Below are 27,357 nucleotides of genomic sequence, written 5' to 3' on the forward strand. Positions count from 1 at the left end.
GCACACTCACTCCTCGGCACGTAATTTTTCCTCACACACCCCTGTTCCACACCTTTCTCGTGCACCTGTCGCACTCTCTCCCAGTACATACTCCGTACCACTCATGAGGGTGCATTTTTGCACACACCCGATCACCGCCGCACACCCTGGCTCACAAATACCTTCCGCACTCCCCATAGTCGGACCCCCTTGCACACCTCATCTTTCCATACACTCCGGACCAGTCATCCACCTCACCATTGGTCCCTCACGAGCACCTGGGTCTAAACCAATACCCAAGCTGACTGAATCTCCCCTCACGCCATATACATTTCTGAGTATATCGCCACTCACCTCGGCACCTCGTCTCCGCTCCTCCTCCGCCACCTGCAAACTCTTTATTTGGTCAGTAAGCACATCATCATGATTTGAGCACAGACCTTGCACCAATTCCATCACCTCCTCCTTTATCTCTCTCTTAGTTTCCCTCTGTCTCTTCTTAATTTCACTCACCCCCTCTTCCACTTCCTCTAACTTTTGCTTCACCTCTTTTATTTCCCAGTGCGCCCCCTCAATTTCTTCCTCTAATGCCACCTTGGTCGTTTCTATGTGCGTCCTTACTTCCCGTTCTTTCGTCTCCATTGCTTCTGTTACCTCGTCAAACCTCTTTGTCAACCCCTCATGTACCATCTGACATTCCCTCTTTGTCGCTATAAGTTCCTTTTTTATTTCTTTCTGTGTCGCCTTTAACCCCCCAATTACCGCCGTGTTCTTTTCCACTTGCTCCACTAATTCATTTTGTCCCACTGTCAGCTGCTCTACTCCCCTCGTCAGATCCTCTATTCCCCCCTGTAACCTAGCCGTACTATTTCTCACCTCTTTCTCCATACGCTCCTCACCTCGCTTTATATCTTCGTGTACCCCCGCGACCTCCTCGCCCACACCTCGTCTGATCTCCTCCCCCATTTCTCCCATCTCTTTGGTAGATGCTGCCCTCATCTGTTCAAAATCATTCCTCTGGGCATCCAATTTAGTTTCCGACCCGATTTTCACCTCCTCTATCTGATCTCCCATTTGTTTAATTTCCCGGGCGGATTGCTCCCCTATTTCCCTCAATTTGCCTTCCATAGTGTTTTCTAACCCATTCTTCACCCCTTCCATCTGGTTCTCCTGGGCAGCCATTCTATTTTCCAACCCCGTTAACCCCTCCTTCATTTCCCCCATTTGATTACCCATGTCCTCCAGTTGTCCCCCTAATTTACCTTCTAGCCCTTCCAACCTGTTGTCTAACCCTTCAAATTTGGCTTCTAGCCCCCGATTTGATTTCCCATATTACTTAACCCGTCTTTCAATTGCTCACTGGTACCCCGCGCTTCGTCCCTCATTGCCCCCAATTGCTCACTGGTACCCCGCGCTTCGTCCCTCATTGCCCCCAATTGCTCACCCTGAGCCCTCATCTCTTCTTTTTGGGTGTCTAATTTGGCCATTATTTGCATCATAAATACTCTCATGTGCTCCGGCATCTCGGGCTCGGCTGCCGCGACCACGTGCGAAGCGCCGCCATTTTGTGCACCTGAAACCTCGTGCGCGAGGGCACCATCTTGTGTGCCTGAGACCTCTGCAACCACATACTCATTGCTCTCCTCTTCTCTCTCCCCCATATACATTTCCCTGGGGTCCTGGGTCGCTTCTAACCCCTCTTCTAACTCACCTCCCGGCACCCAATCGCCTTGACTATCCATGGCACGATTTTAAAATTGTGGTGTTAAATAAAAAATTTTACCACTCGTAATTTGAGTGCGCTAAGCGCACTTCAGGTCCGAATCTCGCTCCTGACACCAATTGTTGCATCTCAACGTCGGCCCTTTTTCCCCTTAAGAAGGGGGGATTAATCCCCTTGTTTGTGACTGATCGACGTGAGTTCGGAAGCTGCCCAGTTCCCTCCAGGGAGGCAGGTGAGCAAACTCGTTCGAGACCGTGGACAAGATGTTATTTTGCCGAGCGGATGGCAGCCCGCGGCTTGAACCATTAACAGAAACTAGACCGGATTCTTATGCGTTGGCCAAAATCGCGCCACAGGTATTCAATATGGAAAAGACAAGGACGAACGGATGTGAAGGAAAGAAGGCAAGGTAGGAAGAACAGGATTTATTAATTATTTACACACAACTAAAGGAAGAAAAGAAATGTAATTTACAGGGAAATGGAAGGAGCAGAAGGACACAGAGCAATTTCTAGCTTATCTATGCAGTCTTACTTATACCCAGGACAATACAGACAGAACGAACTCACTCACATGAATAGGGAATTGCAGAGTGGATTGGCTGGAGGGAGAGGAAGGTAGGACCACAAGGCTGGAAGGTTTAGCAGGGCGCACAGCAAGCAGGTCCTCTCCGGGCTGGGAGCGAGCAGGGCGGCGGCGGCACACGTATCTTGTTCGTTCCACGCGGCAGGGCTCGTTCTTGCCTCGACACGCCTCGGGCTCTTTCGGTCATCTGCTGCGGTCCTCTCTTGCGCGATTGTCGCACGCATATATCAAGCGGGGTCGTGACACGCCATCAGCCGTTTGGGTACTGCCCCCGTACTCTGTGTTGGTGGCCTTATATGGCAATGCCACGGTCTTGTATCCTTATTTGGGCATGGAGCAGAACAGCCCCGCCCCTCGTGGCGCGCCCTGGGCTTGTATCCTTATTTGGGCATGGGGCTGAACAGCCCCGCCCCTCATGGCGCGCCCTGGGCTTGTATCCTTATTTGGGAATGGGGCTGAACAGCCCCGCCCCTCCTGTCCAAACAGAGCACAGAGCACATATTCACCATAGCAGCGAACGCCGCTTCCAAACCCAGGCCAGTTGAGAGGGCGCGCACCCCACGCTTGTCAAGCTGCTTTACCCAGAGAGGGAGAGTTTGGCTGTGAAATGTAATTATTGAAGGGGAGCTATCCTTATTTGATTCGGTGCAATGGAGTGTCAATTACTGCGCAACAGAGCCTTAAACTACATAGAATAAGGGAATAACTATTTAGAGGTTCTAAGATTGGCTAGGTGTATGCGATGAATTAACTAAGGGGGACGACCTTTGACCTTTACAATTCTGGAGGTATTTACACAGATCATGACATTTACAAGGTGTGGTATTTACAAAAATTACAGGATTCTCAAATCCGTTACAATATATATATATATATATATATATATATATATATATATATATATATATATATATATATATATATATATATATATACATACATACATACATACATACATACATACATACATACATATATATATATATATATATATATATATATATATATATATATATATATATATATATATATATATACATACATACATACATATATATATATATATATATATATATATACATACATATATATATATATATATATATATATATATATATATATATATACACATATATACATACATACATACAGAAATAAATATAGATACATATATATATATGTCCATATATACTGTATGTATGTATATATATATATATATATATGAATAAATAAATATGTCAGGGGCAGGGCATGGGGGGCCATGGGGGGCACCACGTGACCCAGGGCACCTGAGAAATATATATTTCATTGTGTCTTCCTTTTACTTGCTTCAAAAAAGCTAGATTCAATTGCAAAACATGTTGTCCATGGCTCGGTCAGATCCAGCCTGGAGAGACGTTTTTTCAGCATCTTCTAAAGGAAGAAAGTTATGGGAATAGTTGTAAGTTCACCTCGAACAGGGGATGATGTAAGATGTATCCTTTGATTTGTTCCTTTGATTTGTATGTGTTTTACTGCCAAAAGTAAATACCATTGAACTTTATTATGGGAATGCATCCCTGGTCCTTGAAAGCCCAGGTTGTTGGGAGGAATAGCCTGAGAACTATCGTATTCTCACACATCTGTGCCTTTAAACTTAATCTCTCTTGTCTGAGGTCACACTACAGCGCAGCGTTTTTTCTGTTATTACATGTATATAACAAATTGTATTTTGCTGAGTTTTTAGGGCGGCTTGGACTTGCATGGTCTGGTGTGGCAAGGCCTTGCGATTTCAAGACGTGCTCCACAATATTGTGTTTGCTCGATTTTTCATTAAACCTCACTTGCTGCTTCGAAGGTGCCTCTTCTTGAGTTCCAAAGGGGGGGACAACCCGTCATATATATATATATATATATATATATATATATATATATATATATATGTATATATATATATATATATATATATATATATATATATATATATATATATATAACTGTAAGAAATAGTAGAAACTCCACAGTACGAGCAGGGCGTCTCATTTGCATTGAATAAATAATCGTTAGATTAAATAAGACGCGGACGTAGCTTCAGGACGTCGATCTTTAATTGTCGACAAGCTTTCGACCAACAAAGATCTTCTTCTGAGTCGGCCCCAAGTTTCGAAGGTGCCTCTTCTTGAGTTCCAAAGGGGGGGACAACCCGTCATATATATATATGACGGGTTGTCCCGTCATATATATATGACCTTTATCTATCAATATTGTTGAAATGAAGATCAAATAGCTGTTTGTTGAAATATGTTGAAAAAGTCAAAACTTTACATGGGGTGTACTTACTTTTTCACGTGACTGTATGTGTGTGTGTGTGTGTGTGTGTGTGTGTGTGTGTATATATATATATATACACACACACACACACACACACACACACACACACACACACACACACACACACACACACACACACACACGAAAAAGTAAATACACCCCATGTAAAGTTTTGACTTTTTCAACATATTTCAACATACAGCTATTCGATCTTCATTTCAACAATATTGAAAGATAAAGGTGATATAATATAACAAATATCATGAAACATTTACATTTTGTCGTCCATTGTATACTTTGAAATAACCATGAATGCAAATTTCGCATGTGGAAAAAGTAAGTACACCCCGACATTTATCACGACTTTAAATACCTAAAATTAGAATCAGGTGCACCAGCTCAGGTGCAAATGATTAGAATATCGTTAGAGAGGATCTTGGAGGAACCTGTCTTATTTAAACCTCAGACATTTTAGTCTAGTAGGAAGACTAGGTCCCCCTGCACCCCCCGGAGATATACTTCTAATCAGTGTTTCTAGATTGGAAAAAATGTGTAGAAAATGACTAGCTATGGCCCCAAGCTGAAAAAATGTCCCACATACCATTTTTATGCAAATTACTGCTGCAAATTTTATGCAAAATTATGCAAATTTTATGCAAATTTTTGATGAGGAGTAGAGTTGAGGGGTCTTTGAGGGCTTCATCGAGGTGCTCTCGGTTGCAAGACTGGGTCATTCTGAGAAGCACAGCAGGGTCAGAGATCATGATGTTCTCCTCCTCAGTGAATCTCTCCATCAACAGCCTCTCCATTGCCTCACACACTGTTTTGAGGCAAAAGAGGGACTTTGCGTAGGCCTTTCCACTGAGAACACCTTTGAGAGATCCACTTGTTACTAGTTGTGCCTCAAAGAGAATCTCTGCATATCCAGAACCACGCATCTTGTGTCCAGTGAGCATCCCGATGTAGTTCATGGATGTGTGGAAGGGTCCAATCGTTACTACATGACTAGCAAATTCATTTGGCCAGCGCCAGATGATGGGAAGGGCTTTCATGCAGACACCCAGATCAAATGTATTCAGGACCCATCTCTGACCCACCTCAGCAGTTGCTGCCTCGGAACGCTTCAGTAGCTCACGAACAACTGCGTTGTCTGTGATCGGTCTGTGCCTGGTGCCTGCATGGCATGGCAATGGCCTGCAGCCTGTGCCTGGGCTAGGGGGTTTCACCTCTGCAACTGGTTCTCCCCCACCCAGCAAATCAACAGTCGACTACTGCACGCCTATCCACCAACCGATCACAGACAACGCAGTTGTTCGTGAGCTACTGAAGCGTTCCGAGGCAGCAACTGCTGAGGTGGGTCAGAGATGGGTCCTGAATACATTTGATCTGGGTGTCTGCATGAAAGCCCTTCCCATCATCTGGCGCTGGCCAAATGAATTTGCTAGTCATGTAGTAACGATTGGACCCTTCCACACATCCATGAACTACATCGGGATGCTCACTGGACACAAGATGCGTGGTTCTGGATATGCAGAGATTCTCTTTGAGGCACAACTAGTAACAAGTGGATCTCTCAAAGGTGTTCTCAGTGGAAAGGCCTACGCAAAGTCCCTCTTTTGCCTCAAAACAGTGTGTGAGGCAATGGAGAGGCTGTTGATGGAGAGATTCACTGAGGAGGAGAACATCATGATCTCTGACCCTGCTGTGCTTCTCAGAATGACCCAGTCTTGCAACCGAGAGCACCTCGATGAAGCCCTCAAAGACCCCTCAACTCTACTCCTCATCAAAAATTTGCATAAAATTTGCATAATTTTGCATAAAATTTGCAGCAGTAATTTGCATAAAAATGGTATGTGGGACATTTTTTCAGCTTGGGGCCATAGCTAGTCATTTTCTACACATTTTTTCCAATCTAGAAACACTGATTAGAAGTATATCTCCGGGGGGTGCAGGGGGACCTAGTCTTCCTACTAGACTATTTAGTTTGGTTTGCTCTTTGTTGTTGAAGTGTGTGATGTCACCATGCCCAGATCAAAAGAGCTCTCTGAGGCCTTCAGAAAGAAGGTTATAGATGCCTACGAGTCTGGGAAGGGATTTAAAAAGATCTCCAAACAATTTGAAATCAATCATACGACTGTCCGGAAGATCATCTACAAGTGGAGAAGATTCCAAACAACTGCCAACTTGAGCAGGCCAGGCCGCCCCAGCAAGTTCAGCCCGAGAGCAGACCGCAAGATGCTGAAATAAATCTCGAAGAACCCCAGAATGTCATCACGGGACCTACAGGTAGCTCTTGCCACTGTTGATGTCAAAGTGCACAAGGCTACCATGAGAAAGAGGCTGCACAAATTTGATCTACATGGGAGGTGTGCCAGGAGGAAACCTTTGCTGTCCAGAAAGAACATCAGGGCAAGACTAAAGTTTGCCAATGAACACCGAGGCAAAGACCAGCACTTCTGGAACAATGTGCTCTGGACAGATGAGTCAAAGGTAGAGCTATTTGGCCACAGTACCAGAAGACATGTTTGGCGAAAACCAAAGACAGCATTTGACCACAAGAACCTGATACCAACTGTAAAGCATGGTGGTGGAAATATTATGGTTTGGGGCAGCTTTGCTGCATCAGGGCCTGGGAAGCTCACCATCATAGAATCCACTGTGAATTCTTCATTTTACCAGAGGGTGCTTGAGGATAATGTGAGGCCGTCTGTCGGAAAGTTGAAGCTCAACCGAAGGTGGACCTTGCAACATGCCAATGACCCTAAACATACCAGTAAATCCACCAAGGAATGGCTGAAAAGAAAGAAATGGAGGGTTCTGGAATGGCCAAGTCAAAGCCCGGATCTAAATCCCATCGAGATGTTGTGGAGGGATTTGAAACGAGCTGTGCATGCAAGAAACCCTTCAAACATCGCACAGCTGAAAGAATTCTGCATGGAGAAGTGGGCAAAAATTTCGCCCAGTCGATGTCAAAGACTGGTAGACAGTTATAAGAAACGCCTACTTGAGGTTGTTTCTGCCAAAGGGGGCAATATCACCTATTAGAGCCAAGGGTGTACTTACTTTTTCCACATGCGAAATTTGCATTTATGTTTATTTAAATTACTAGGGCATTGCCCGTACGTGGGTGCCCGTTCCGTGGCCAAAAAAAAAAAAAAACGCTACCCGTACGCTCTACCCCGCCCGTACGCCCGTAAACAAAAAAAACAACGCTCTTCGCTTCCGCCCTTCGCTCTGACTGAATTGGGAGAAATAATGCGCATAAGAAATCGAATTACGTACCGTAATGGCGGTCAGCTCGTAACGCGCTCAGCTCCGCTCGTCTCACATCGGCCACGCCTACGCAACAGAGCGTTCTGTGATTGGCTGCCGGAAGATAAGTCGTCACTGTCCGGAAGTTCGCAAATCGCAGTTAGGATGAATCGTTTTAATTTAATCGCAGTTTGAATTCGTTTTAAAACATAGTTTAACGGCAACATAGTTTTCCAACGTGAAATAAATGAATACGCTGTCAAATAATGCGCATAAGAAATCGAATTACGTACCGTAATGGCGGTCAGCTCGTAACGCGCTCAGCTCCGCTCGTCTCACATCGGCCACGCCTACGCAACAGAGCGTTCTGTGATTGGCTGCCGGAAGATAAGTCGTCACTGTCCGGAAGTTCGCAAATCGCAGTTAGGATGAATCGTTTTAATTTAATCGCAGTTTGAATTCGTTTTAAAACATAGTTTAACGGCAACATAGTTTTCCAACGTGAAATAAATGAATACGCTGTCAAATGTGCCGTCCGAGGCAGAGTCTGATCGCCACGTTCGGCACACGTGATAGCTCGCTGCTCTCTGATTGGTTGCAGCGTTTTTTGGACATAGCTCGGTAAGTAATTGTCCGATTAATATGAAACCTTGAAAAGGCACATCCTCGGGTCCCCAGCAATATACCTGGCAAGTTTCAAGTATATCGGACCCGTGGTTGTCGAGAAACAGCGGTCACAGACAAACACACAGACACACAGACACACAGACACACAGACACACAGACACACAGACACACAGACACACAGACACACAGACACACAGACACACAGAGATTGCTGGAATTATAGATAGATACAATGGACCCCAAAATGTAAATGTTTCACGATATTTGTTATATTTTACCACCTTTATCTCTCAATATTGTTGAAATGAAGATCAAATAGCTATATGTTGAAATATGTTGAAAAAGTCAAAACTTTAAATGGGGTGTACTTACTTTTTCACATGACTGTATATACATACATATATATATATATATACAGTGAAACCTTGACTTACGAGTGCACCAACTTACGAGTTTTCCGAGATACGAGCCGTCGCTCGGTCGATTTTTTGCTTTGTGATGCGAGACGAGATCTGAGTTACGAGCGAGCGAGCTTACGCCATCCGCCACTAGGTGGCCCAGCGAGCGTTCAGTTCACGTGGTTATCTTGCCGTGCAAGCATCTCTGCCGTATCGCTGTTGCTTTGTTTTCGCATTTTGTTTATTTTGGAAAATTTCTTAGTTTTAACCATGGGTCCTAAGAAATTGAGTGCCAAGGGCAGTGCTGAGAAGAAGAAAAGGATGATGTGCTTGGATATAAAACACGTAATCGTCGAAAAACATGAGCGAGGTGTGCGTGTTGTCGACTTGGCGAGGCAGTACGATCGTAGTACTTCTACGATATGTACGATTTTGAAGCAGAAGGAGTCGATAAAGGCTATAACGCCAGCCAAGGGCGTTAAGATTATTTCAAAGCTCCGGACCTCTGTCCATGAAGAGATGGAGAAGTTGTTGTTTGTGTGGTTGACAGTGTCAGTAAATACAGTGAGTAAATACAGTGAGGAGTGTGAGTAAATACACTTAATAAAACCAGTTTATTTCTTTACATTCTCTTTTATTATGTACAGTATATACGAGGTCGTGCTTGTTTATCCATTATTTGTTATTTATAAAGTACATTTTTCTTATTTAAAAACACGTAACAAAAAAAATTGGTGTGGTTTTTGGGGGGCTGGAACGGATTAATAGCATTTCAATTCATTTTAATTTGAGAAACGAGCAAATTGAGTTACGAGCTCGGTCACAGAACGAATTAAACTCGTAAGTCAAGGTTTCACTGTACGTACGTATGTACGTACGTACATACATACATACATACATACATACATATATATATATATATATGTATATATATATGTATATATATATGTATATATATATACGTATATACATATATATGTATATATATATATACATAAGTTCAAAACACACCTGGTCACAAGTGTGCCGCACTGACCGGGTCCTCAGTCGAGGTCCTCAGCATCATCCCGTTTCGGCCCTTCAACCTCGATACGGTCAGCTAAGGTGGGCCAGCAGGGGCACGTACACATCCACAATCCACATGTGGCAACTGCATCTGGATGCGTACATACCCCCACCCCCAGCCAGTGCGAACAACAACAACAACAACAACAACAACACCTCCACATCCAGAATCCACAGCACCAAACAAACATGGTGGAACACTCAATCACCCACCTTTATACCCTTCACCACTCACCAACAAAACACACCAGATCATTCATACACACACATACACACGCATACACACACATACATACAGAACACCAACCAAACAACCACCTACACTTACATCATACACCACTCAACACACAAAAACACACTCATGCAAAAATTAATTCATGAAAAAACACACACCTTCACCCACTCACTCATATACACAAAATAAAAAATAATAATGGTAACAAAAAAAACCAAAAAAAAAAAACCCCCACACACACAACCAACCTACACCATTCGACGTGCCTCCATAAACTTCCTCCATATCCAAAATGAGCCTTTCAAGGCAACCTGGGCCACCTTGTCACACATCCTCCTTCTTTCTGTCCCACACACTCCCAGCCTAGCAAGAAATGCAGAAAAGGAATTGCCAATATACCCTCTACACCCCACCTCAAATGGCTGACACGAAATGCGCCAACCCTTCTCCCGGCACTCTGCCTCCAGCTCACTGTACTTTCCTCTCTTCTTCTCGTGCACCTCCTCCATGTTCTCTTCCCAAGGTACCGACAACTCCCCTAAGATGACCTGTCTTGTTGCACTTGACCAAATGACAATGTCAGGCCGCAACCTTGTCACACAGATCTCCTCTGGGAATACCAATTGTGGCTTTAGGTCTGCCACCACCTGCCAATCACAAGCATCTGACAGCCCTCATATATATCTATATATATATCTATATATATATATATATATATATATATATATATATATATATATATATATATATATATATCTATATATATATATATATATACATATATATATATATATACATACATACACTCTTCCGGGGCACTCGCTAAGAGCACCAAAGGCCTGCTCACGAGAGCATCTTGGAAACTAGAGAGGTTCCAGGGAACCTGAACTCAACTGGTCTATCTCAATATGGTTAGCATATGGCCAATATGGCCACCAATATGACCAATATGGCCACCAGGTCACATGACCTATGGTGTCATCGTTATGATATGCATCCAATCAAGTGCCATAGTATACGTGGTCAAAATTTCAACTCAATCGATCGTAAAATGAAGGCAGAGATGCATTTTTAATGTTTTCATCAAATCCAATATGGCCGCCATGTCATGTGCCCTATGACGTCATGATTAGGATATACATCCGAACAAGTGATATATTATAAGTGGTCAAAGTTTCAACTCAATTGATCAAAAAATGAAGGCAGAGATGCATTTTAAAGGTTTTCATGAAATCCAATATGGTCGCCATGTCACGTGACCTATGACGCACCGGTATATATATCCGTAATATTTGTGTTGAGGTTTGTTACATACAGTCTACACACCAAGTTGCAGCCTTCTAGCTACATTAGGAAGTACCAGATTGACAAATATTGATTTTTCAATATGGCCGTCCTGCCACGCCCATTTTTGGGCGTGCAACGCCCAAATGCAATCCCAAACTGGTTGATGTCTTAAAGATGCTGTATAACAAGTTTCATCATATTTCATCAATATTTGTGACTTTTAGAGCACCGATGTCGAATTGTTTACAGACGACAGACAGACGACAGACGGACGACGGACACTGGGTGTCGCAAAAACTCAGCTGGACATAGTCCAGTTGAGTTAAAAAGAGATGGGTCTCATGTTACAGTAGATAAAAGCCCTCCGCGCAGTTTACAGAAATTTTGTTATGGAAAAAAATTCATGTTTTCAGTCGTTTCGTTCTCAAACTAGAGGTTACAGGGAACCTGAACTCAACTGGTCTATATCAATATAGTTAGAATATGCATACTAGAACCACAAACTATATAGTTTATATGTGCTAAAGAGGTACAGTAACGTTTTTTCAATATGGCCATCCTGCCGCGGCCAATTTCAATTTTTCAATTTTTCAATTTAGAAATTAGTAAAAATTTCAATTTAGAAATGACTCCAAAGAAAGAGGTTCCATGGTGATGGGGATATTAAAAATCAAATTGCTTGTCTTCGTCAAATAGGCAAGACAAATTCTGAAATCCACAAGCTCCTGAAGAAGAAGAACATCCATATTTCTCTTTCTACCATAAAGAGAACACGTCCACAATTACAGAAAACTGGTTCAACTGCAAGAAAGAAGGGTTCTGGCAGGCCACCAACCCTCATGCCACACCTCCAACCAAAATATATATATATACATTCTTCATGAAATGACCTTTAAATTTGACTTGTAAAAAAAAAAAGGAATTACTGCACCTGATGTTTTGACCATCCCTCGAGGCGTTGAACTTCTTCAGCCAAAGCCTTGACATGTTTGGAATAGCCTGCAGGCATTCCATCATATTTATCAGCACAAAGTTGGCTTGGGTAATACATTTGCTGCAGAAAAAGGGGGGTTGGAGGAAGTGTATGAAAGAAGGGCAGAATGGCAAAAAGTCAAGACAATGTAACAGGAGAGGACAAAGGACAGCGAGGGGGTAGGTTGCAAAAGGCAAGACAAAAATAGGGGCAATACCTCTGAGCACTCACCTGGTAGAATAAAACAGTATACTCCACTGACTACAGGTACTTTAAACAGTATCACGGTATTTTGAAGCAATTTCAATGGTTGCTAGAAGACAGGGCAGCATGGAGAATGATACGAACTTAATCATAAGACTTTAAACAAACAAACAAACAAGGAAACAAAAAAATACCTGTTTTGGGGGGGAAACCTCCCACCCCCCCACCCCCATTCCCTTCCCCCTATCGTCGACCCCTTTAGGGCCCGTTATTTTCGTACTCGGAATAAACTTTGGTACACCACGAGTGTGTTTTTTTTATTTATTTTTTTGTATACATAATCGAGGCTCGTGAAAGAGCTAACATTTATCACACAAACAAACCAAACAGACAAACAAACAAAGTATATAAAAAGGGGAGCGGTAGACAAGATGGGGAGAGAAGGGGAAGCACATAAACACAACATTTGAGAGCAGGGACATCGGGAATGTGTGGGCTTGGGGGGAGGCGGCGTGGGAAGGGGGGGGGGGGGGGGTTGGGAGAAGTATGAACACAAGGAAGCCAAGGACTTCCAGGAGAGAAGTTAAAGAAAAGTGGTTAAGGTTGTGGTGAAGATTCATCAGCATCGCATGTGTAGTTTCTGAGAAGAAAGCAAATACCTAATTTGGGGGGAAACCCACCCCCTCCCCCACTCCCATACACTGCCTTAAAGCCGATTTTTTTCAATGCCATGAACAGACTTTGGTACATCACGGGTGATGAACAGAATGTTGAGGTCAAGCTTCATCAGAATTGTTTGTGTAATTTCAGAGGAAAAAGCAAATTCCGATTTTTTTTGGGGGGGGGGGGGGGGCAACCCTGGATCCACTTTGACCCCGGGTAGACCCCTTTAGACACCGATTTTTTTTTAATGCTGTAAGCAAAATTTAGTCACAACATAACAAATATAATTTGTGCCAAATTTGGTGCCAATACCAATAGCCCTTTTGGAGAAGAATTTGCAAGTGTTTACGGATTGACAACGCACCATCGCATAAGCTCCCCTGAACTACGTTCCAGGTGAGCTAATAACAACAAGTATAGCTACATTCAAAGTACACGGCCCCATAACAAATAAATAAATTCCATATCCTCCAGCATGCGCCATTGCTGGGTCTCTTGGGCACCTGGTGATGACGCAGTGCAGCACATGGAGACGGAATTGGGAGGCAGCGGTGTGCAATAAATTGATTAAATGCGTAATTAAAATCAATGAATAATAATCGAAATTTTTTTTCTTCATCAATTGCCTAACAGCATACGTCAATCATCAGTGTTTCATCAGAAGCTATATCTTTTTGAAAATTAAATGTCATTAATCGAAAAAAATAAATTATAAGTCAATAAATAATAAATTGATGAATCAAGAAATCAAAAATATCTATCCTTTATAGCCACATCACTTGGTCACTGTCATGTCCGAATATCAGCTTCCGAGCTAAAAAGGTGCCTGAGATATTGCCCAGATGAGAAAGAAAATAAATAAGTAATTAATTATAAAAATAAATAAAGAATAATCGTAAAATAATTAAATTATTAATCAATTGGCTAATAGAATACCTAAACCAGCACCATTTCATCCGAATTTGTAACTTAAAAAAAAAAAAGTCATTAATTGAATAATTAGATAATTAATCAATAAATCAATAAATCAAAAATACCAATTACAGCCAAATCTCTTGGTCATTATCGTGTCCAAATATCAGCTTCCCCGAACGCAAAAGGTGCCTGAGATATCGCCCAGATGAGAAAAGAAAGAAATAAGTACTTAATAAATTGATAACAATGAAGTAATTGATCAATTAATTGATCAAAAAACAAAAATTAGTCTTTTTGCCAAAGCACGTGCGCACTATTGTGCCGTAACTTCAGGTTCCGAGCTCAAAGGATGGCTGAGATATCGCCCGGACAAACAAGAAAACAAACAAAAACAATGTAGACGCAATGCAGAGCACGATACTTGCAAAATCCACCCCTCCTCAAAATAAAATTTTGCAATGGATCCATCAAATTGTCCAATTAATTGATGTTAAAATTGACAATCTTAATCAAAGCTTGCGTAAATCAGTTTAAAATTGAAGATTGTTCCGATGAAAATTGATGATATCAAAAGTTTGACCTTGAGCTGACCTTTGACCTCAGAAATATTTGGGTTCCAAATTCAGTGATGCGCTATGTAATTGCTGTTTAAATTATCAAGGTAATCGGATGAAAAGTGATGATTTTTCAGATGAAATTTGATGATATTAAGTGATGTGATAGTGATAAAAGTGATGACCTTTTGTTCATATGTGTTCTGTACCGTCCCCCAAACAGTGATGACTCCATCTACATTTCACTGTCTGACAACATGGACCAACTTCTATCCACTCATCCCAACTCTCTCTTCCTCATATGTGGTGACTTCAACTGTCATCATGCCACCTGGTTGGGTGTGGGTTCCTCTCTCACCAGTCATGGCACCTCAGCAAAGGACTTCTGTGACTCACTGGGATTGACACAATCTGTCAATTTCCCGACCCGGATCTCAGCCAATGGAGTATCTTCTCTTCTAGACTTGTTTATGACTAACTTCCCTGCTAATGTCTGCTGCTCTTCTTCTGCTCCAATCGGTTCTTCTGATCATGTGCTTGGCAAAGTGGACATCTCTCTGGCCATTCTCAGAGAGCCTCCTCAGCGTCGACGAGTCTGGCATTTCACTCAGGCCGACTGGGACGGTCTTCAAGCAGCCATCAATCGTCTGGATTGGTCTCCCATCTCCACTGCCTCTGACATCAATTCTTCCTGGGAATTCTTCCAAAGCAAACTGATCTCTCTCATGCACAGATTTATCCCATCTCGCCTTCAATTGTCTTACCCTTCCTCCCGTCCATGGTACACTGAATCTTGTGGTGAGGCAGTTGCCCTGAAACAACTTGCCTTTGCCTCTTGGAAGGCTAACCCAACTGAAGGCAATCTCAGTTCCTTCCACCAAGCTCGGAACAAGTGTGTGTCTACCCTCAGGAGTGCCAGGAAGCACCATCTCTCCTCACTCAAGAATGAACTCTCAAACCTATCTCCTTCCTCCAAATCCTGGTGGCGTCTGGTCAAATCTGTTTCTGGTGTTTGTTCCCCCTCCATCCCCTCCCTTACCTCAAATGGCCACACAGTTGACATCGCACGTGACAAAGCCGAATGCCTCAACTCTGTGTTCGCCTCAAAATCCTAAGTCCCAAACCCATCTCTCTCTGTTCCCACCTTTCCCAGTCGAACCCAACTGCTCCTGGACTCTGTGTCCTTCTCTCCTGACAAGGTGGAGGAGTTTTTGTCAAACCTCGACTCTGATTCTGCAACTGGACCAGACGGCATCAGCCCACGGGTCCTAAAATCCTGCTCTGCCGCTCTATCTCACCCTCTCTCTGTTCTTTTCACCCTATCTTTTGCTCAAGGTCATCTGCCAGCATCCTGGAAATCAGCTAACATTACCGCTTTACACAAAAAATGTGCAAAAACAGATCCTTGCAACTACAGACCAATCAGCCTGCTCCCAATTATCAGCAAAGTCATGGAATCCATCATTGCTTCGGATATGAAATATTTCCTCTTCTCCAATGGCTTGATCTCTGATCATCAATTTGGTTTCAGACCAGGTCACTCTACTCTGGACATGCTGCTTCTGCTGTCTCAACAATGGATGGAGGTCCTCAATGCCAAACAGGAAATCAGAGCTGTCTCCCTTGACATATCACGGGCCTTTGATACGCTCTGGCACCCAGCTCTGCTCACCAAACTCTCCTCCTATGGTATCCATGGAAATCTCCATGCATGGCTTGCGGACTTCCTCTCTGGTCGTAGTCAACGTGTGGCCCTGAATGGATTTCTCTCATCTCCCCTTCCTGTTCAGGCTGGAGTTCCCCAAGGAAGTGTGCTGGGCCCTGTGCTTTTTCTGGTCTTTATCAATGATTTCTCCGACTCTCTGGAAAATCCTCTCTATCTCTTTGCTGATGACTCCACTTTCTGCCGCTCCATTCCTCTTCCCTCAGATCGGCAGTCTGCAGCCTCCTCACTCTCTGAAGACCTGGACAAAATCACAGACTGGTCAAACAAGTGGAACATGTCTTTCAATCCTGACAAATCTCACTCTCTTACTATGTCTCTCCGAAAAGATCGACTGGACAACCCTCCCATCTACTTTCTCAACAATCCTCTCCAAGAAGTTCTGTCGCTCAAGCTTTTGGGTCTCACTATCTGCCATGATCTTTCTTGGGAAAACCACATTTCCAAGCTGGCCTCCAAAGCCAGTCGCCGACTGGGCATCCTCCGTCGTGCGAAGTCCTTCCTCGGCACACCTGAGCTCCTCACCACATACAAGGCTTTCATCCGCAGCTCAATGGAATACTGTTCTCCCCTATGGGCTGGTGCTCCTGCCTCACACCTGGCTCGGCTTCACGCTGTTTAATCCAAAGCTTTCAAAATCATTGGAATCTCCCGCGATGAAGCTATCTCTGAGGGCCTTTCACTCACTCACCGCAGGCAGGTAGGTGGTCTTTCTGTCTTCTACCGACTCCTCTCCGGCCTTGCTCCCCCAGCTCTCTCTGTGCTCTGTCCCCCAAATATTCCTACAGTTCGCACAAGATCTGCCAGCAACCCTCTGATGGTTAAACTGCCGAAATCTCGGCTCTCTGCTCACCTTCACTCTTTCATTCCTCTTTTCTCCCGCCTCTGGAACAAACTCCCACACTCCCTTCAATCCCTCTCCTCCTTCCAGGTCTTTAAAACAGCTGTTCACCACCATCTCTTATCTTCCCCCATCCATAACCTTGATCTTTTCTACCCCCACTAATTCACCCCAGATCCACCTTGTTTGAAATTCCAACTTCTTTCCTGGAAATCCTGGCAGTGTCCATATGTTTATACCTCTCCCACCCCGCCCTCCCCCTTCACATGCCTCCCCCCCCCAAAGCCCTCTCCCTCCCACAGATCTCTCGATGTCTCCATGTCTCTCGGTCCCTGCTCTCAAATGTTGTGTTTGTGTCCTTCCCCCTCTCTCCCCATCTTGTCTACCGCTCCCGATGTTATTTGTTTTATGTGTCTGTTTGTCTTTCTGTGTGATTAATGTTCGCTCTTTCACGAGCCTCGATCTTGTATACAAAAAACAAAAAAAAAAAAAAAAAAAAAAAAAAAAGTTTGACATTGAGTTGACCTTTGACCTTTCAACCTCAAAAATTGTTGGTTTCCCAATTAAGTTTGGCAATCTGTGATTGCTGTTTAATTCTCAGGTCAATTGGATGAAAATTGACCATTTTCCAGATGAGAATTGAGGATTCTAGAAGTTTGACCTTAAGTTGACCGTTAACCTTTTGACCTCAAAAATAGTTGTTTTTCCCAATTCAGTGACACAACATGCAAAACCTCTTTAACATTAAAGTCAATCAGAGAAAAAAATTACGATTTTGGAAATGTGACCTCAAGATGACCTTTGACCTCAAAATCAATAGACTTCTCAGTTGAGACTGACCACCTCTGCAGATTGGTAAAGTTTCATTACTGTCGGTTTGGAACTGTGACATGTAGGCGAGTGACAAACAAACAGACAGACAGACAAAGTCAACTGACCAATATCATACTGAAATACGCAATTTGGTGTCTGTTTGTCTGATGATTTTTTGACCGCGATACACTCCGTCTTTACTTATTCAATCTCAACCAAACGTGACAGGACTGAGGATTACACAATGAAGGTTGTAACACATTCATTTGCCCCCCTCCCCAAGGGGGTTTTCTCCCCTGAGCGGGTTTTCCCCGCCATTGCTGTCAATGGGGTTGTGTGGTGAGGTTTATATCCATGTTAAGTCAGCTTTATCGTGGCGTTTTTCCAAAGCCGCTTCGAATAACAAAACTAACGATATAGCAGAATATTAATTAATTTCTACCCCCGCTAATTCACCCCAGATCCACTATTTTGAAATATCAACTTCTTTCCTGGAAGCCCTTGCAGTGTCCATGGGTTTTATACTTCTCCCACCCCCACCCCCCTTCCGACGCCTCCTCCCCACAAGCCCTCTCCCTCCCACAGATCTCCCGATGTCCCTGCTCTCAAATGTTGTGTTTGTGTTTGTGTGCTTCCCCCTCTCTCCCCATCTTGTCTAATACTCCCCTTATTATCCGTTTTATGTGTCTGTTTGATTTTTTTGTGTGATTAATGTTGGCTCTTTCACGAGCCTCGTTGTATACAAAAAATATGAACACCAATAATATCCCTCCTCCCCAAGTGGTTTTTCCTCCATGAACAAACATCGAGTCAACGTTTATAAATAGCTTATCATGGCATTTTTATGGGAGCAACGGCACAACGGCTTCCACCAGCAATAAAAATATTATAAACCACAAACACGTATGATTAGCTTTTTAAACAGTCGCTAATGCTGTTTATATAACTAAACAAAGAAATTTGGAGGAATCCCGACATCAGTGTGGTAAGTTTTACTTTCAGAACTGAGCGAAGATCTACTGTACTCCATACACCCAACAAGTGTTGGGTTAATAACATGACTCATTTTGCTGCTAACATGGCATTTTTCGTGGCGAACTTTTGAAACTCACTCCTGCTATTTCACATGAAACTGAGAGGGAGGAAGCCCGGGTTGTGCTCATTTACCAAGCAGCCAGCTAGCGCTTGTCAAGCCAGCCGTTCCTTAACGGTTTTGAATGGAGTGCTTGCTCGAATGCTCAAACCACTTGGCGATCTCTCCACAAGAAACTTGGTAAATGAACGCACACCCAATGTTCTTGAAACCGGACCATAGATCGTCTGTAATCTATATACCCCAGAGGAATAACCCTTCCTGCCCCTCCCGTAGTGTGCGGGTGTACTAGTACTTGAAAAATCTTCGATTTTGCAAGTAACAAACAAACGGATTGAAACCTGAGTGCTCCCTTTTGGCGTGTGCCATCACCGGGCCTCCTTCGGCGTCCAGCGATGACGTCATGTGGCACTTTGAGATGGAATAGGAAAGGAACGGTGGACAACAAAACAGCATGTGGGCGGTAAAAACAAAAGGAGAAAGGAGCGATGAGTTTGGGCCTGGGTGGTGGGGGGGGGGGGGGGGAAGGGAGGGTGGGAAGTTGGTTTGGTTTTTTTATGGTGAGAAAAAAGTTTGGGAGGAAAGTGGGTGCATGGTTAAAGATTAAAATGATCACGCACACCAGCACAAACCTTATCAGCTGGCAGGCAGGTGCCTTGTTTCAATCATTGAACAGTATAAAACAAACTGAGGATATCAGTATGTAAATGACAATATATACAGTTACGTGAAAAAGTAAGTACACCCCATGTAAAGTTTTGACTTTTTCAACATATTTCAACATACAGCTATTTGATCTTCATTTTTTTTTTTTTTTTTTTTTTGTATACTGAATCGAGGCTCGTGAAAGAGCTAACATTTATTTCACAAACAAATCAACCAGACAAACAAAATATACAAAAGAGGGAGCGGAAGCCAAGATGGGGAGAGAAGGGGAAGCACACAACCACAACATTTGAGAGCAGGGAGAAGTGTGGGAGGGAGAGGGCTTGGGGGCAGGAGGCATGGGAAGGGGAGGGGCGGGGGGAGAGGTATAAAACACATGGGGACCGAAATTAGCGGGGGTAGAAAAGATCAAGGTTTTGGATGGGGGAGGATAAGAGATGGTGGTGAACAGCTGTTTTAAAGACCTGGAGGGTAGAGTGGATATTGAGAGATAAAGGTGATATAATATAACAAATATCATGAAACATTTACATTTTGTAGTCCATTGTATAATTTAAATAAACATAAATGCAAATTTCGCATGTGGAAAAAGTAAGTACACCCCTACATTTATCACTACTTCAAACACCTAAAATTAGAATCAGGTGCACCAGCTCAGGTGCAAATGATGAGAACATCGTTAGAGAGGATCTTGGAGGAACCTGTCTTATTTAAACCTGAGACATTTCATTTGGTTTGCTCTTTGTTGTTGAAGTGTGCAGTGTCACCATGCCAAGATCAAAAGAGCTCTCTGAGGCCTTCAGAAAGAAGGTTATAGATGCCTACGAGTCTGGGAAGGGATTTAAGAAGATCTCCAAACAATTTGAAATCAATCTTTCGACTGTCCGGAAGATCATCTACAAGTGGAGAAGATTCCAAACAACTGCCAACTTGTTCAGGCCAGGTCGCCCCAGCAAGTTGAGCCCGAGAGCAGACCGCAAGATGCTGAAAGAGGTCTCTAAGAACTCCACAATGTCATCACGGGACCTAGAGGGAGCTCTTGCCACTGTTGATGTCAAAGTGCACGAGTCTTCCATTAGAAAGAGGCTGCACAAATTTTAATCTACATGGGACGGGTGCCAGGAGGAAACCTTTGCTGTCCAGAAAGAACATCAGGGCAAGACTAAAGTTTGCCAATGAACACCGACGCAAAGACCAGCACTTCTAGAACAATGTGCTCTGGACAGATGAGTAAAGGTAGAGCTATTTGGCCACAGTACCAGAAGACATGTTTGGTGAAAACCAAAGACAGCATTTTAATACAAGAACCTGATACCAACTGTAAAGCATTGTGGTGGAAATATTATGGTTTGGGGCAGCTTTGCTGCATCAGGGCCTAGGCAGTTCACCATCATAGAATCCACTATGAATTCTTCATTGTACCAGAGGATGCTTGAGGATAATGTGAGGTCATCTGTCGGAAAGTTGAAGCTCAACCGAAGGTGGACCTTGCAACATGACAATGACCCTAAACATACCAGTAAATCCACCAAGGAATAACTGAAAAGAAAGAAATGGAGGGTTCTGGAATGGCCAATTCAAAGCCCGGATCTGAATCCCATCGAGATGTTGTGGAGGATGTAAAACGAGCTGTGCATGCAAGAAACCCCTCAAACATCATACAGCTGAAAGAATTCTGCATGGAGGAGTGGGTATAAATTTCTCCCAGTCGATGTCAGAGACTGGTAGACAGTTATAAGAAACGCCTACTTTAGATTGTTTCTGCCAAAGGGGGCAATACCACTTATTCGAGCCAAGGGTGTACTTACTTTTTCCACATGTGAAATTTGCATTTATGTTTATTTAAATTATACAATGGACTACAAAATGTAAATGTTTCATGATATTTGTTATATTATATCATCTTTATCTGTCAATATTGTTGAAACTAGGGCATGCCCGTACTATATATATATCTAAAATTATATCCCCCCCCCCCCCCTCTATTTACATGAAATGGTTTGGTCCATGAAATGTTTTGGTCCATTCGCAACGCCAAAGCGAACGGCGAACGCTTTACATGAAATGGTTTGGTCCATGAAATGTTTTGGTCCATTCGCAACGCCAAAGCGAACGGCGAACGGCTTGCGAGTACAGTGACAATCCCCCCCTCTATTTACATGAAATGGTTTTAATTAGTTTTAAAACATAGTTTAACGCCAACATAGCGGCAACATAGTTTGCCAACGTGAAATAAATGAATACGCTCTCAAATGTGCCGTCCGAGGCAGAGTGTGTTCGCCACGTTCGGCACACGCGATAGCTCGCTGCTCTCTGATTGGTTGAATCGTTTTTTGGACATAGCTCGGTAAGTAATTGTCCGATTAATATGAAACCTTGAAAAGGCACATCCTCGGGTCCCCAGCAATATACCTGGCAAGTTTCAAGTATATCGGACCGGTAGTTGTCGAGAAACAGCGGTCGCATACACACACACACACACACAGACAGAGATTAGTGGAATTATAGATAGATGAAGATCAAAGAGCTGTATGTTGAAATATGTTGAAAAAGTCAAAACTTTACATGGGGTGTACTTACTTTTTCACGTGACTGCAAATATACATAGTTGAAATGTTTCTGCATCAATGCACTATTTTTGAGGCGTCTTCTGCTTCCTGGTGGTCTTGAAGGCAGGTTAAGTGCTGCCAAAGCAGCCACATTCCAAGGATTACACAAAGTCGAATGCCTTTGCCTACTCAGTGGGTGTCATGGGAGTAATTTGCAATTCGTTGAGGGTGCCGACTGCTGGCAAAATGTTCATCGACACCATGGGATCTTTAACGTCCAACAACTAATGCCAGCAAATGGAATGCCAGGTTAAACATCTGGAACACACAACATTGATGAATCACCGTATTGGTGAAACAATCACCAGGGTGAGTTTATAGTTGGGATGAAATTGAGACCCAGGCCAGACAGCTGCAGAACTCTCGGCGATCCTGTCACTTTCATGTGAGGTGTCACAAAAATAAAATTAAATAGTCTCATGATTGAACAAAGCAAAAGAGCAAGGCTTTATAAAGTATTATACTCGTATGGGACCCAACTCAACAAAACACAACACTCCCAACAGGTGTTCAAAAATATCTCCCATAACACGTTCTTTCAACATGGAAAACAAAAAGTGAAAATATGGTGGAGTGAATGAATAAAAACCGCATCAAGAACAAAAGGCTTCCAGGAAATTTCTTCAAAGGCTTCCAACAAAAGGCTTCCAGGAATTAAAACATACTGGCCTGGAAACCTAATAACATTTTCGAACAAATACAGACGAACGTACCAGGAAATTGAGGCGATGCTTAGATCCAATTATATGGAAGAGTACAACATGGGCATGCATGGAAGGCTTGCAGCCACACAACGAGCAAGAATAAACAACTTGATTCCTTCCTTCATTTGACAAATGCTCGTTGATATGAGACAAGCCTGCAAGGAGGAGGATGAGGGAGAAAGAGGGGGAGACAAATGACAAAGCAAAATACAAGACGTGATATTCACTTTGGCATCGCGAAAAAGTATGAAGTTAGAGAAGCCCACAACAACCAAAAGTTTATGTCATTCACAAATTCGGATTTTGAACGTTGACGTCATTCGCAAATTAGGATTTTGAACCTATGGCAAAGTGTAATAGTAGGTGAAAAACACAAGGAATATAGATTAACAGAATAATCAGAACAACAATGGAACTCATTGACCTTTCCTGAATCGATCACATATTCAAGATGGCCTCCAGGGGAGGGAGGCACCTGGGAATTATCTGCAGAGGAAAGCTCCGCTTCCAACCTTTCCTGCACAAAACCTTCATCTGCAATGCCAGGGAGTATTGGATGTTCTCTGTGAGCTGGTGCCACCAAAACTCGACTTGTGTTCTGGGAAGTGTTCTCCCCTGCCCCCCCCTCACCTACCACCCTCAAATACCACCCTTACCTACCACTATTGTTTTTGTTTGGTAGTGGCCTGATCCATTCCAGCTCCTCCACGAGCCTAAATGGACCACAAAAAAGTAGTGGAATCCAAACTCTGAGGCTTAGATTTACTGATATGAGGCGGTGGTATAAACTATAAAGCATGCTTCCATGGGGGAAACTGCAAAAGTAAAAAATAAATAAATAATTACTCCTTTGTAGGGGGTCTGGGATATTTTTGGGAAACATGGGAACTCCACCAGAATATTGTTATGGTTTTGAGAATTGTACATATGACATCAACAACAACAACAACAACAACATGCATTTTAAGGCCATTTTCCCTGCTAGAGCGGGGGTTAGCCTTGCGGTCATCAATTGTACATATGACATCATTAAGGGTTAAAGGGTTGCCCCCCATAGTTAGTCCACGAGCAACACGTAGGCCCACTTAGAGTATTAGTTATGTCATAGTATGTGTGAGAGTAAGCCATTTCCCTAGTAATATCGGCGTTGTGTAAAAGAAATGAGCTTCGGTCCTTTCATCTTTGCGCCACCCCCAAATTCCATCATTAGTGGGGGGGCCAATGTAGCAGATTGAAATGCCCGGTGAAATTGCTTGTTAATTTTTGGACACTGGTTGGGCTGTCTTTAGGGATGATATAAGTTCTAGAAAAAATATGTCTCCAATTGTTTCAAGTTCTTTATGGCGGCCATTTTGGATTTTCAAAATGGCGGATGTCGAAAACGTAAAATTCCATTATCTTGGCTTCTAAATGACCTAGAGTTTCGATTCTGGTGTCCAGTTGTACATTTTTGGGGATAGAGAATTGAATGAAACCTTCTTTAATAACCTACAAGGGATAAAAATAGGTTTTTATGGCACAGCCGAACCAGTGTCCAAAATCTAACTTAATGCACATCTATCTTAATTGTTATTTGTTATTTGTATGTTCCAGATTCGTGACCCTGAGCTATGATGGAGCCAAAAAGCAAGAAAACCAAGAAAGAAACTGATTTCACACTTTGCATTCAGTGCCAGGATCCCCAAGGTGCACTAGTGACTGAGCCAGCACTGGGCTCATATGCAAAGTTTCTCCAGTTCATCCAGGAGAGGGCACGATATGGTGATGCCGACTTCAAACAGATCAGCGAACGATTAAGCTGTTTCACTGCCACTGACTTGAGGAACAATAAAGCAAAGTGGCACCGGGCATGTTATGGATCTACATGCAACACTGCTCACCTGGAGCGTGCTAGAGTTCGCCACCAGAAAGCCTGCGAACATGGCGACACCCAGCATCTTCATAAGAGGTGTGGACGTCCTTCTTCTGCACCTGCCGCTGCAAGTACCTCAGGTTCTACGCAAGACGAGACTCTTCGCTTCACACGTTCATCATCAACTCCATTCAACAGAGACCTTTGTTTCTTCTGTCAAGAGGTCACTAAGGAAAGTGTACATGTTGTATGCACGTTCAACGCAGGTAAACAGCTGAAGAAAGCTGTTGAAGAAGGCAGCAACCACAAGTGGAAAGTTCAGCTGAGTGCTGCCATCAGTGCACATGATGCTCATGCGATCGACGTCAAGTATCATCTCCCATGCTGGGTGCAGAATGTCCAACGTGCTCCCAAGAGTGGGACATCAAGTGATGACAAAGAACACATACTGCAAGAAACTAATGTTATCAAAATAGCCGCAGACATTGAGTTTGTCAGCCTTGTTCGCTCTCTACTCCAAGCTGGTGAAATTCTCAACATGTCTGACCTGAAGTCGGTTTACTCCAGGATTCTTGACAATAATGGTGTGCACAATGTCCCATCACCTACTACCCAAGGCATGAAGGAGAAAATCAACTCTCACATTGATGACGTTCACTTCATGAAACCAAAACGTCGAAACGAGTCAGACTGTGTATTCTCCACTGCCGTGCGTGATGCAGCTGTCGAAGATGCAATGACGAAGACAAATGAAAAAAACATCGAACAACTGTTTGAGAGTGCCTCTGTTCTCCGCAGTGCCATTGCTTGTCAGAACAAGCACCCATGGCAATTTGAAGGAGAAATGAACACTGATGATGCTGAAAAGCATGTACCCAAAGTACTCTATGCTTTCCTCCGCTGGCTACTGGAAGGACCAGCCACGAGCATTGAGCCAGAGACTATGCGCTCAGCCACTATTCATCGAGATGTTATAACCATCAGTCAGAACATCATGTACGGCTACAAGTCAAAACGCCAAGTCACGTACAAGCCCAAAGAGCCAGATGCACCATTCCGCCATCGCTTAGAATGGCCACAGCAGCTTGCCGTTGCCATTGTAGTCCATCAGTCCACCAGAAACAAGAAGCTTCTGGATTTCCTGCATGGGTTCGGTCTGTCTGTTGATTATAGTCGGATCTTGCGGTTGGAGACACAGCTGGCCAACTCAGTCATAGAGTCTACGACAGAACAGGGTGTATACTTTCCAAGAACCATGCGCATAGGGACGTTTGTCTTCTTTGCAGTGGACAACAGTGACTTCAATGAAGACACACCTGATGGGAAGCGGACACTCCATGCTACAGCCTGGGCACTCTACCAACGACGGGAACATGCACCCTCCACAGATGAACATAGAACACTGACACTACATGACCGAAAGGCCAGACACCGCTCACTCAAGGTTCTGACTGCTCCAGACTTTGTTCCTTGCCAAGCACCAAACAAACAATCTGCCACAGGTACCACGTATAGCTTCAAGACACGGTCAAACCCAGATGTCACCAAGCCGTACTCTGCGACGGACACAGTGTGGCTACTTTCACGCACAATCATGCGAACAGCTGAAGCTGAGGACGTACAAGACGACATCATCCCACCAGATGACCAGCTGCAAGCTGCAGAACCCCAGCATGCTGACCCTGTTGGGTCACTCGTCCACGATCCAAAACAACCACCTGGCAGTAGGATCAAGCATCACGATATCCCAACTTGGACAGCCTACAACTCACTGCTCTCCTCTTCGAAGCCTCTGACAGAGGTCAACGCCCTGCCATTGGTAGCAGCACCAGCCCATGAATGGCAAACACTGATAACAGTCTTGAAACAGACACAGCAAATCAACTGCATGGTCATGGGTCCCGATAGGAAGACAGTGATCACCTTAGACATGGCCCTGTATGAGCGAGCCAAACAGCTGGAGATGACCAGAGATGACTGCAAAGGCAAGTGGGTACTGCGACTAGGGGAGATGCACACTGTGATGGCTGCACTGAGGGCTGCTGGGAATGCCATAGAGGACAGTGGTCTTGACGAGGCTTGGTCTGAGGCTGATATCTATGGCCCAACAACGACCAGACAAATACTGGAAGCCAAGCACATGAAGAGGGCTTTGGAGGCCCACATCACCACTGTCCAAGCCCTCTTCGACCTCTATGTGGACGAATTCTTCCAAGAGCATCCCCATCTGAGGGGCCCATGTACCCAGTCAGCACAACAGGTTGCCCAGAGCTGTCATCTACACAA

General features: G+C 43.7%; 2 protein-coding genes across 9 annotated transcripts in view; one reads left to right on the top strand and one right to left on the bottom strand.

Annotated features, from left to right (window-relative positions):
• LOC144888143 (uncharacterized) overlaps positions 1–27,357 on the bottom strand; it is a 1,118,715-nt gene that overhangs the window by 793,355 nt on the left and 298,003 nt on the right. The window lies entirely within an intron of this gene.
• LOC144892862 (uncharacterized) overlaps positions 1–27,357 on the top strand; it is a 473,149-nt gene that overhangs the window by 440,186 nt on the left and 5,606 nt on the right. The window contains exon 2 of the mRNA XM_078781193.1: positions 24,813–25,880. Within this exon, the coding sequence (XP_078637319.1) occupies positions 24,830–25,880 (1,051 nt within the window). The 5' untranslated portion in view covers positions 24,813–24,829. The remainder of the gene's footprint in view (positions 1–24,812; positions 25,881–27,357) is intronic.

Source organism: Myxine glutinosa, chromosome 7 (genome assembly GCF_964187855.1).
Source record: "Myxine glutinosa chromosome 7, kmMyxGlut1.1, whole genome shotgun sequence".
Classification (NCBI taxonomy): Eukaryota; Metazoa; Chordata; class Myxini; order Myxiniformes; family Myxinidae; genus Myxine; species Myxine glutinosa.